This window comes from Erpetoichthys calabaricus, chromosome 18, assembly GCF_900747795.2.
Source record: "Erpetoichthys calabaricus chromosome 18, fErpCal1.3, whole genome shotgun sequence".
NCBI classification, from domain to species: Eukaryota; Metazoa; Chordata; class Cladistia; order Polypteriformes; family Polypteridae; genus Erpetoichthys; species Erpetoichthys calabaricus.
This window is the reverse complement of record NC_041411.2, coordinates 16,757,757-16,769,188: the sequence shown is the minus strand read 5'-3', so window position 1 is coordinate 16,769,188 and position 11,432 is coordinate 16,757,757. Positions and strand designations below refer to the sequence as shown.

The 11,432-nt window shown below is 41.1% G+C and overlaps 2 protein-coding genes across 2 annotated transcripts in view; one reads left to right on the top strand and one right to left on the bottom strand.

The window, feature by feature from the left end:
* Window positions 1-11,432, top strand: part of coq5 (coenzyme Q5, methyltransferase) — a 49,682-nt gene that overhangs the window by 19,412 nt on the left and 18,838 nt on the right. The gene's annotated exons all lie outside the window — the stretch shown is intronic.
* Window positions 9,934-11,331, bottom strand: LOC127526258 (verrucotoxin subunit beta-like). Its single transcript, XM_051921310.1, has 2 exons — window positions 11,228-11,331; window positions 9,934-11,126 (listed from the first exon to the last, which is right to left on the bottom strand). The coding sequence occupies exons 1-2, from the start codon at window positions 11,295-11,297 to the stop codon at window positions 10,003-10,005; spliced, it is 1,194 nt and encodes a 397-aa protein (XP_051777270.1). The 5' UTR covers window positions 11,298-11,331; the 3' UTR covers window positions 9,934-10,002.

Below are 11,432 nucleotides of genomic sequence, written 5' to 3'. Positions count from 1 at the left end.
AATAACATGGCTTGTCCTGTTTCCAGTAAATGAGAACTGGTTTTGCTAAGATACAGAGACTTAGACTCGTCTTTGGGGAGAAAGACACCAACTCACACGTCAACAGCATATAAAAAGTACTGATTCAGGTTAACTTAAATAAAGGCAACACTTTTAATTTCAAAAATTTCATTCAGCCCAGAATATATTTGCTTCAAAATGATATCCTAAAAATAACAAATAGAGCATCATCAAATCATAAGTAATATTGTTGTATTTAATTTAATCCTCATCTTTGTAAAATAAACATAAACTCAAGATGATAAAGAAATCAAATACATTTCTCTTACTTGCACAGAGATGCCCCCATTGTCACTCCCAGCACTTCAAGGTGTTTCAGGCTCTGCCCAGCTGATGCTCTTCTGGCTTTTTAAAAGGTCTGCTTGGCAGTCTGCCAACAGGTGTAGCTTCTGTGTCTTCTTTAGACACGTGATTTCCAGGAAACTATTTGAATTTAAATTAGCTATTTGCTCTAAAGAAAAGAAACTCTTTCCTGATCTTTTGATATTTTTATTGTATATGGCCTTTTGCAAATCCTAATATCACAGCACAGTATAAATGTATTTGCATGGCCAGACCCTATGACATTAGAATTAGATTTGATACAGGAGTCAGACAGGACACCATCCCATCCACTTCTAAACAAATCCAAAAACTCAAATACAAGGAGACAAATTCAAATTAGCCTGACAGGAACATTTTTGGGGTGTGTGTGTGAAACATGGAACGCCATAAAGAACCTTCACCTAAACTGTGGCCAGGTTGAGGTCTACGTGGCAGGGCTAAATGGCACTCAGGCAGAACTTTGAATCTTTCAGTCCCCTAGCGCCCTCTGTAATTACACCTCCATCCATCCGTCCATCCATTATCCAACCCGCTATAGCCTAACTACAGGGACATGAGGGTCTGTTGGAGCCAATCCCAGCCAACACAGGGCTCAATGCAGGAAATAAACCCTAGGCAGGGCGCTAGCCCACCGCAGAATATTACCTATGCTTTATTATTTATCACTATAATTTATACTGTATACAATATTTATTTTGGGTGACATGTCCATTCCACTCATGTCTGGTTCTGGAAAGATCTTCAACATGGTTATCCTGGAAAGGCTCAAAGGATCAGTCGATCAGAAGAGGAGGGATGAGCATGCAGGGTTAAGGAAAGAACAGTCATGGGCAGAATAAATTGTCACTCTAGGTGTCACCGTCAAACAGGCCACTGGGTGGCGCTCATTGTTAATTTCACAAAGTGAGGTCAGCACAATGGCCAGTATGCATGCACCAACTCTTTACGTGACACAGTGTTGTATATCTCATTTCAAAAAAGTGCACAGTTCATATGAGCATAGAACACGAAACGTGGCTGGTCTGGCCACGCTGTAGGCTGTAGCTGAGCAATGGCAGAACCAGTCATGAACAAGATGTTCAGTTTTTCTACTGTATCTATCCCAGGTCAGCACACAAGATTATGGCAGCAGTGTTTAACTCACACAACGCCCAAATAGCCTTTATGAGCCATGGTGAGGATCCGAGATCAGAGGCAACTACAATTGACTGTGCAAGTGCCACAGGTTACACAAAATTCATCCCAACAGGACAGCTCAGCACATATGCTGTAGTATGTTGACAGCTCCGCCAAAATGATATCTATGGGGCCAACCTGTATGAATGAGAATCTATAGCGGGGGCACAGGGTAATTTTGAGAGGCCTGTTTAAACTCCTGTAATGAGACAGTGACTCATAGTGGAGAGAGGAGCATTTGAACAAGTTCTGTTTTGCTGATGTCAAGTCCGGGTTCTGTGGTGGAGTAGAGGAATCATAGGACAACAGATTTGCCACTGCAAATTCAAGGCCAGGTGAACTATAATGTGAAGTTATACCAGCTGTAAATCCTAAGGGGCTTGTGTCTAGTGCCTGATATTGACGGAAGGGCTATAAGTGCCTATGGGTCAGTACGTAACTTGAATGCCCACCCAAAAAGAAACAAGTGCCACCATTCACAAGTAAAGACACAAATTAGAGTTTCACACTTACCCACAAAATGCGTCTGTTCAGCTGGGCTTATAGCCTGCAAGTTGAAGGCAATGGGTCATTCAGTACCATTCTGTAGGTGAGAGAGCGACTCACTGGAATCATCCCACATAACAAAGGATGGGTTACAGATGTCAAAGTGAGCAAAGACAAGTGGAGACATGAGCCGTACCTTCAAGAGATGGACAACTTCTGAGCAGTTGGGAGTCCAGGGACAAGGAATGTTCTTCCTCAGTAGGTGACATAATTGGGATTTGGTGTTGAAGTACTGTGTCAGAAATCATAGATAGATAGATAGATAGATAGATAGATAGATAGATAGATAGATAGATAGATAGATAGATAGATAGATAGATAGATAGATAGATAGATAGATAGATAGATAGATAGATAGATAGATAGATAGATAGATAGATAGATAGATAGATAGATAGATAGATAGATAGAAGGCAGTCATTCCAAGAAGTGAGGTCTACCAGGCTGCATTTGTGGGCTTGAGGATGCGCTGGATTGCTTCCACATGAGATTGGAATGGCGAGAGGCCATTGACAGGCAGACAAAACCATACAAACTCAATGGAAGGCACTGAGAATGCACATTTGTTGCCATTCAGTGTGAGGTGACGAGTAGCTAATAACTTTGAAAACACTTCGGACGCATCCATCATGAGCTGCTGGAGTTGAGTCATGAATGACAATGTCATCCAGACAGATGACTAGCCTAGGAATTGTGATAAAGTTAGTGGACATCACCTTCTGAAAATAGCTGGGGGTCAGAGCTGAGTATGCCAAATGGCACCCAGTGGCATAAACAAAACACCCCATTGTGGGTGAGAAAGGCAGTCAAATCTCTACTTTCAGGGTGAAGAGGAATCCGCAGGTGCCCTGGTGAAGGTCCAATTTGGGAAAACTTTAGAGCAGTGGTTCTCAAAATGTGGGGCGGGCCCCCCTATGGGGGCGCGAAGTAACAAAAAGGTTGTAATTATTGTGGTGAACTTGTGGGACCCTGGTTCTAACACTAACTGTTGATAGGTCTGGGAGAGGTCTAATTTCGTAAACTTCTGACCACCTCCTAACTCTGCCAGTAAGTCCTCTGTTTTGGGAATTGGATAATTATCCAGTCTGGAAGCTCGGTTTACAGTGAGCTTGTAATCTCCACAATGCAAATTGTTCTCATCCTTTACTTACGGGTATTATCGACGCAGCCCACTCTGAAAAATATGCAGGTTCTATAATACCCTCACTCTGAAGTCTCTGTAATTCTTTTCCCACTTTGTCTTTCAAACTGTATGGCAATGGACGAGCTTTAAAGAATCTAGGCTGAACCTCCCCATCCACATAAATCTTTGCCTCTGTCCCCACCAGTGTTCCTAGTCCGTCCTTGAATACAATTCTGTGTCTTTCCAACACTGACTCCAAAGGCTCAGGGACAGTATGTACTCTGTATATTTCACCCCAGTTGAGTTTAATCTCTCAACCAGTCTCGACCCATGAGATTTGCCCCATTACCTCTCACAATCAACAGAGGCAATTCCTTCTGCTCTTCTTGGATTTAATTTGAGCCCGTAGTCTGCCTAACACAGGCACCAAATCTCCAGTATATGTCCGTAATGACACATCAGCTTCCTGCAGTTCAACAGCTCCCAGTCGTCTGCCCGCCTCTTCACTTAGTATGGTGACTGATGCACCTGTGTCAATTTCCATTTCAATGTTTTGCCCATTTATTTCTAGTGTGACTTTATATGGTGAAACTTTGTTGCTTGTTAGTTGGTACAGTGTGAATGCCTATTCATCCTCGCTTCCTACTTTTCATCTTCCAGAAAATTAGCTGAATTATCCTTTCTGGTCAACTTATTTTCTAGTTTTTCATTGTGTTGCGCTCTGATTAAACATTTCCTCGCTAAATGCCCCCTCTTGTGACACCAACTGCATGTTGCAGTTATGAAACGGCACTGAACACTATTGTGCTTAACCCCGCAACAAAAACAGGAAACACTATCCTTCTCCTAAGTCTGATGCGTGGAGTTTATGCACTTTAACGTCTCCAGTACTTACAATCTGCAGTTGCTGTTGTAACGCCACGACATCTTTGTCCGCCGCTTCCATAGCCAGTGCAATTTCCTTGGCCGTTATCAACGGAAGTTCTGTTTCTGCCAGTAACGGACGTTGCATTCAATCATCGTTTATGCTGCATACCAGTCTGTCTCGTATCATGTCCTCTCAGTGGCGGACCATGCATTTCACACCTATGCATTCAGTAGTGCTCCATCTGAATCAACCCGCCCCTCAAAAACTAATTTATGGTTATAAAAACCACCTTAATATGCAGAAATACAGTATAAAGAGCCATTGCATCGCAGATAGATAACTCGTAGCCACAATAAATGCCTTTATTGAATAGACAAACCAGAGGTGAACAAGTTCTTTTCTACTGCAGCTACAGCCCAACACACATAAAAAACATCAATAATAACTCATAAACTTGCAATATTATTTAGGAAAATCGCAACATTTCACTCACCAAAAAATCGGATTATTTGTAAACAAAATCCATCCTCCTCTCTTTCCTCAAAAACAGTTCAATTACTCTGTCATACAGATTATCTGTGCGCTTCAGTTCCATCACGAAGTCCCTTTCTATCGCCATCGAAGCTAATGCTGAAAGTCAAACCTGCCCTGTCGTATTTCTGGCATAAGTTTTAATTCTCTTTAGGGCTGAAAATGTCCGTCGACAGAAGCAGTGGACACGGGAATGCTCACCGCCAAACATACCAATGTGTACAGCTGCCCCATGATGCTCTCATTCAGATTTTTATATTACACCATCCTATCCAATCAATGGGTCTAAATACGGTGACGTTGCTGTACGCCTGCTAGAGGGCCCTAGTGAAACCAACTCAAAATCTGATTGGTTGAAGCAACGGTTTAATCGACATCTATTTTGTGTTCGAGGGCCTGCAGAACGGATTGTGAAGGCCTCCTGGCAGACTTCTTTGACTTTGACCCTGCCTGGCAACAAATGATTGCTGAAATGTGATTGGTTAAATGCTTTAATATGAAAATACATATCTGGAAGCAGCACAGCCATCGGAACAGCTATGAAAGGAAGCGGACAGACTATTTGGAATTATTTAATAAGTATTCATGGACAAAATATAATTAACATCAGTTTGTGATTCAGATATTTTTTTTAGGACAGCAGAGAAGGCCTTGCAGGCCCTGATGGCCCACACTGTGTCCTCCAGATTGCCACTCACAAAATTCTACTTATCACTAGCGCCTGATGACCATGATGCTCTTGGCTCTCTGATCCAATGTCTTATAAGTATTTCCAACTGGATGAATAGTAACTTTCTTACACTTAAAAAGGATAAAACATACATTTTAGTGATTGCAAAACATGGCTATAACAAGGATATTGGAAGTAAACTTGATCCCTTAGGTTTAAAATTAAGTTGGAAGTAAAGAATTTAGGAATTAACATCGCCTCTGACGTAAGCTTTAAATCACACATTAACCAGATTACTATCACTGAATTCTTTCACTTAAAGAATAAATCAAAATTTAAATCTCTAACAGATTTACAAGACACTGAAAAAGTAGTTCATGCTTTAATTTTTAGCCGAGTAGATTCCTGTAACGCTCTCCTAACAGGACTACCTAAGAAAGACATTAATCGGTTGTAATGAGTGCAGAAAGCATCAGCCAGAATCTTAACTAGAAAAAGAAAATCTGAGCACATCTCACCAGTTTTAGCGTAATTATATTTGTTGCCTGTGTCATTCAGAATTGACTTTAAAATACTTCTTATGGTTTTTAAAGCTTTAATAAATCTGTACTGTCCTATATTTTGGAATGCCTGACCCCCTACACTCCAAGTCGTAACTTCACATCTTTGCATGGTGTTCTGCTTTTATTTCCAATAGTCAAGCTTTAAAGAGGTGTTGAGGTGGTCTTCTGCTCTTATGCACCTAAAATCTGAATACTTTACCTATAGAAATTTGCCAAGCCAATTCCGTGGAACATTTTTAAAAAGTGCTAAAAACCCACTATTTTAATATGGCTTTATCGTAGCTACATATTAGTTGTATTCCTAATAGACTATATGGGCACAGAATTATCAGATTCTTCAGGGATCCACAATCTCCACTAATCTTCAGTTTTCTCTGTTCTCTTCTCTGGTTCATCTGTGGTGACAGCCAGTGACACCACCACCACCTGATTAAGGCACCATGCAGCTCCCTGAGAAGATGAAATGAAGGCAGGTGTCTCAGATGTCCACGACACCAACTCCATCTAATCTCATCTTGTGAAGCATGAAAGCTAAATGGTCCTTTGTCTGTGGTGTGGTGTGATGGTGCCTTTCTCAGGTTTTTGTTAGATTGACTGCTAATCAGTCTTCTCAGACTGGGCTCAGTCTCTTGCACTGTGTTTCACTTGGCAGAGTCGATCTTGGAGCTCATTCAACTCATCCAGCTGCAAGTCTCCATGGATAATAGCTATATCATTACAATTAAAGTTTGTGAGCTTTTTGCTCCACAGAGAATTGATGGCTTCTAATCCATAAAAGAGTGGATGATCACCTTTCAGCTCCCCCAAAATGGGCAGCTCATCAGCTTTCAGGTCTCCAATAAAGAGTGTTTTTTAAGCAGTTAGCTCCCCACAAAAGAGACAGAAGAGATTAAGGTAGCAGGCTTTGAAGGTCCCTTCCAGCTACACATCTCCAGTGTCGCCTTATACTGTAGGTGGCTCATTTTGTCCATCATATTCCGTCACAGTTAATCTTAAAATGAATGTCATTATGGGTGCCTTTTTCTCTGAAGGAGCTTCTATGAGGTGCCTGCTCAACTCTGATTTAACCTTTTTGTTATCAGATGTAGAACAAAGCTGACCAAGTGTTGGTACGAGCTGCAGTTCAGCCATTCACTTAGGAATGCAGGTTGGGAAGTACAATTGAATTACTGAATAAAATTGACAGGCCTTGTGTGCCTCTACATACCTAAATGAATGGGCAATGCCCATTTGTCCTTCAGTTTCATCATGCCAGACTGCCTTAAATATGGTGGTAAATTTCATTTTTGCTAGTTTAATTGGGGGCGGCATGGTGGCGCAGTGGGTAGCGCTGCCTCGCAGTTGGGAGACCTGGGGACCCGGGTTCGCTTCCCGGGTCCTCCCTGCGTGGAGTTTGCATGTTCTCCCCGTGTCTGCGTGGGTTTTCTCCCAAAGACATGCAGGTTAGGTGGATTGGTGATTCTAAATTGGCCCTGGTGTGTGCTGGGTGTGTTTGTGTGTGTCCTGCGGTGGGTTGGCACCCTGCCTGGGATTGGTTCCTGTCTTGTGCCCTATGTTGGCTGGGATTGGCTCCAGCAGACGCCCATGACCCTGTGTTTGGATTCAGTGGGTTGGAAAATGGATGAATGGATAGTTTAATTGGTGGTCTGCTGTCTCTACTAACATTTCCTCTTTTTATAATTACATAAGTTACTTTTAAAGAGATCAGAAGTTACAGTTAAATACAAATAGTCAAAGTTACAGGTCAATGCTTTGCTTATCTTCCAAAAATGCTTTTAATAAAGTAGTTAGAATAAAAAGAAACATGAATAAAACACACTTTAACATTCTTGATTACATCATAATAAAATCATATTCCCAAACAGATGTTGTCAGTTGTGCGGATACAAAGGTCCAAAAAACAGTTATTCAGTATCTTGAACTAGCACATTTACTATTGATATTTTTTTTTTTTTATTAGGTCCGCTTTGTAACTTTGATATTCTTTTGGCACAGTGTCTCTGATGATTTTCTCTTTTGACTTTTGGTTTGGAGTTTTGCTATCATCACTGCCTGTTCTTTCACTTCCCACAGTGACTTCACTCGCTCCATCCATCCCGGCTTTCCTTCTCGTTCTTCAGCCTGAATGAGGAGGTCAATGTACTCTGGAGAGGACAGCGGGTTTGGTCTGAGGGCGATTTCATCAAGTCGTTTTATACTTTCATGAGACTCTTAATGAGTTTGTAAACCAAGATTGTCACATCATCCAATTCATGCTTAAGCCGCTCAAGCACTTGCTCAGTTGTTATCAGTTCCCCTTGTGCATCTTCATATTTCTTCTTAAGCTCATCATAAGTCTTTTTGACTTTTTTTGTTTCATAGATGAATCTGTGCTGTTGGTTGGAGTGAATATTCCACACACACTTACCGGGACAAATATTGCAGACCCCGTCCTTCATAGCAGCACATCCGATATCTCATCACATTTGGTAAAGAACATGGATAATGACAGGTGAAATTGCATTTCTGGCAGTTAGTGATGAACTTGCCGGTGCCTGCAATGCTCTCTCTTATTGTCTCAGTTATGTCCACTTCATACTCAAAATCTTTGTTGCTCTCTTTGTCAGTAATGTGCTTATTTAAAATGTCATAGGTCTGTCTAATTTCTTCACGTTTACTCAGTGTAGTACTGATTTGAGGCCGCAGTCCTTCCACTACCGTCTCCAAGTGCCTGCGCTCTTCAAGCACCTCTTTAGTTAGTGTTAAACTTTTATCATCCATCTTCTCTAAAGTCTTAAAAAACCTCTCCATGCTGTTTGCACCCATGTCCCAAAACATTTTGTCAAACATCAGACAATCGCTGCTATTAGTCTCGTCATTATTAGCATAAAGTGCTGAATTATTAAATTTGAAAAATAAAGGACTCTCTTTCTCATGTTTGGGGAATGGTATGTTAGACTCTGTGACGGCATCCAGAACCGGTGGACGCTGTCCATCTGCAAATGTGATCAAGACTAGGATGTTATTGGCTATGTCTTTACCAAAAATGGACAAAATGGAGTCAAAGACGTACTTCTGTGTGTGTGTCAGTCGAGCTTGGGAAGCCTGAACCACAAAGCACACTGCGTTAATATGCTGAACCCCTGTGGGGATGAAAAACATTCTCGTATCTGCTCAGTGATTTGTTTGTCCTGATGAATTTCTGGTGTCTCCAAAACCCGGTGTGTCGATTATAGTGAAAGAGTATGGAACCTTGAAACAATCCTGGTAGTTCATTTCATAGGCAGTAACAGCAGATGTTTGGCTTTCAGCTTGACTTCTAGATGTGTCTTCATGGATTAACTTGAACCTGAAGTCATCCTCCCACTGGACACCTAAGATGTAGTTGACCATTCCATTGATCAGGGTGGATTTGCCAGAACCTGTTGCGCCAAGGATCATAACTGATTTTGAAGGTTTGATGGATGTTCTGTTTCCAAAGGGAAATGTTTCTATCTTCTTCACAGTATTTATGAACTGTGATTTCAAAGGCAAAAGATAAAGTCTTAATTTTCCATCATTTATCTCCTTGCATTTTCTTTTATAGCATGTCTTCCCGTAGGCTTTTTAAGGCAGTGTCCTCACTTCAATCGTATCACTGGCCTGACTCACACCAACTTGACAAACGGCTCTGTGTCTGAGTTGATATGTTGAATCTGGATGTAACTTTTTGATGGAATATTTTACATTTTTATCAGTTGTGTTCACAGTCTTCCACTCATCATCTTCTAGTCGCTTATACTCCAGTTTGTACCCTTCTAAGTCACACTTTAGTGGTCTAAACATTAGGGTTACACTGTCTTCTGTTTGGGAGTCAACCTCAAGAGTCTCAGGTTTTGATGGAAGCTGAAAGTTGTGGTTGATGAGATGCCCACATTTATACAAATAGATTGTTGCCCCGAGATATTCAACATCAGGAATGGAGTGGACGAGAAATCTCGTTGTCTTGGTACTTTGGTTAATTTCAGCAAACTCGATGAAACGCTGGGAATGCTGTCTGAAATTCTGGATGATTAACTCTTCACTTGGCTCTGAGAGATGAAATGAGGACTTCTAGAAGGGGCTTGAAGATAGCGTTCCATTTCTGACATGTATGGCTGACACACATGGAGTGAAGTGAAAGTCAAGCAGACAATATTTTTAATACTGTATTGTAAATTAATGTATCCAGGTCATTTATAACAATATCAAGATTCATTTCTTTAATTCGATTAAAGAAACTTCTGAGCATAGTGATTTCCTTTTCTCTTTTATCCAGCCATGTTGTTATTACAAACTTCTTAAATGGCGACTCTTCCTTCTTCTTCAGAATGTTGGCCAGCTCTTCTTCACTTGTGTCACCGCCCCTGATATTTGGCAAGACCCTTGCCAGTTCTTTTTGGAAGGTATATTTAAATTGATTAAGCATTGATTTGAAATCATTTGCATTTTTCCTAATTATAGTAAAGTTATTGACAACACCGTCCTTCATGATGTCATTACACCTCATGATGTGCTCGTCTAATTCCTCCATGACCTTCTGAGATTTGGACACGAGTGCCACACTGATCTCTTGTACCAGCTGAGCAGCCTGTGAGTTGAGATGTTTCAGCGGGTACAGCCAGACCTGGATGGGCACAGCAAGCTTGTCATCTTCGTCAATATGCTTTGGCAAATTGTTGTAAATCTGCATGGCATCTTCAAAGCTTGTAGGATTGTGATCAAGGAGAAAATCACCATAGAATGTGAAGTTAAGATGATCAGCGGTTTCCTTGTAAACATCTGTCATTTTAAGGGCTGTTTTTCCATCTAGAGTAATATATTTTTTAATTAATGTTTCTAATTTTCCTTTATTATCTCGGTTCTCTTCCAATTTAGTGTCCCATTGATCAAAAACAAAAAAAGCCTGAGCTCCATACATCACGCCTGTGACAACATGGGTGGCCGATTTCTGCTCAAACACTTCTGGATAGACGACGTTCTGATTCCCTAAGTGGCTCGTGCTGAGCTGCTCCATTCTGGTGGTCGTGCTGTAGTGCAGGGTGACCCTGGACTGTCGTTTGGATGATTTGGTGTCATTGAGGTACTTGGCAGCTCTATCAACCTCAATCAAGCCACACAAGAAGCTCGCTTTAAGAGATGTTGTCATATTTAAGATGGAAGTTTTCTCATCCAAGGAGTCCAAAGTGATGAGGTTGACCTGTGTGTTCTTCTGGGGTTTAATTTTGAGGTCTTTCTTGAGGTTTTCCAATTCCCATAGAGTGACATCTGGTGATAAAAACAAAATTAAACAAACAAAAAAACTTTAATATGGTCAAATGTGGATCCCAAAATATCACCGCAGGTGGTCTGTTTAAATTTGCTCTTACCTGGAATGAGAGAATCAGTGCGACAGTCATAGAGCATCCCCACCTGGAAAGGTCGGCCCAGGGCGGCCATCTCCAAAGGAGAGCTATCTTGAGATGACAATCCCAGCCTGTGAAATTAAGCACATAAATGATATAAAATGAGCAGTTTTTTACAAATTTGAGTTCTCTTAATTGTTTAATCTTTTTAAGTCTAATACAGGACTGC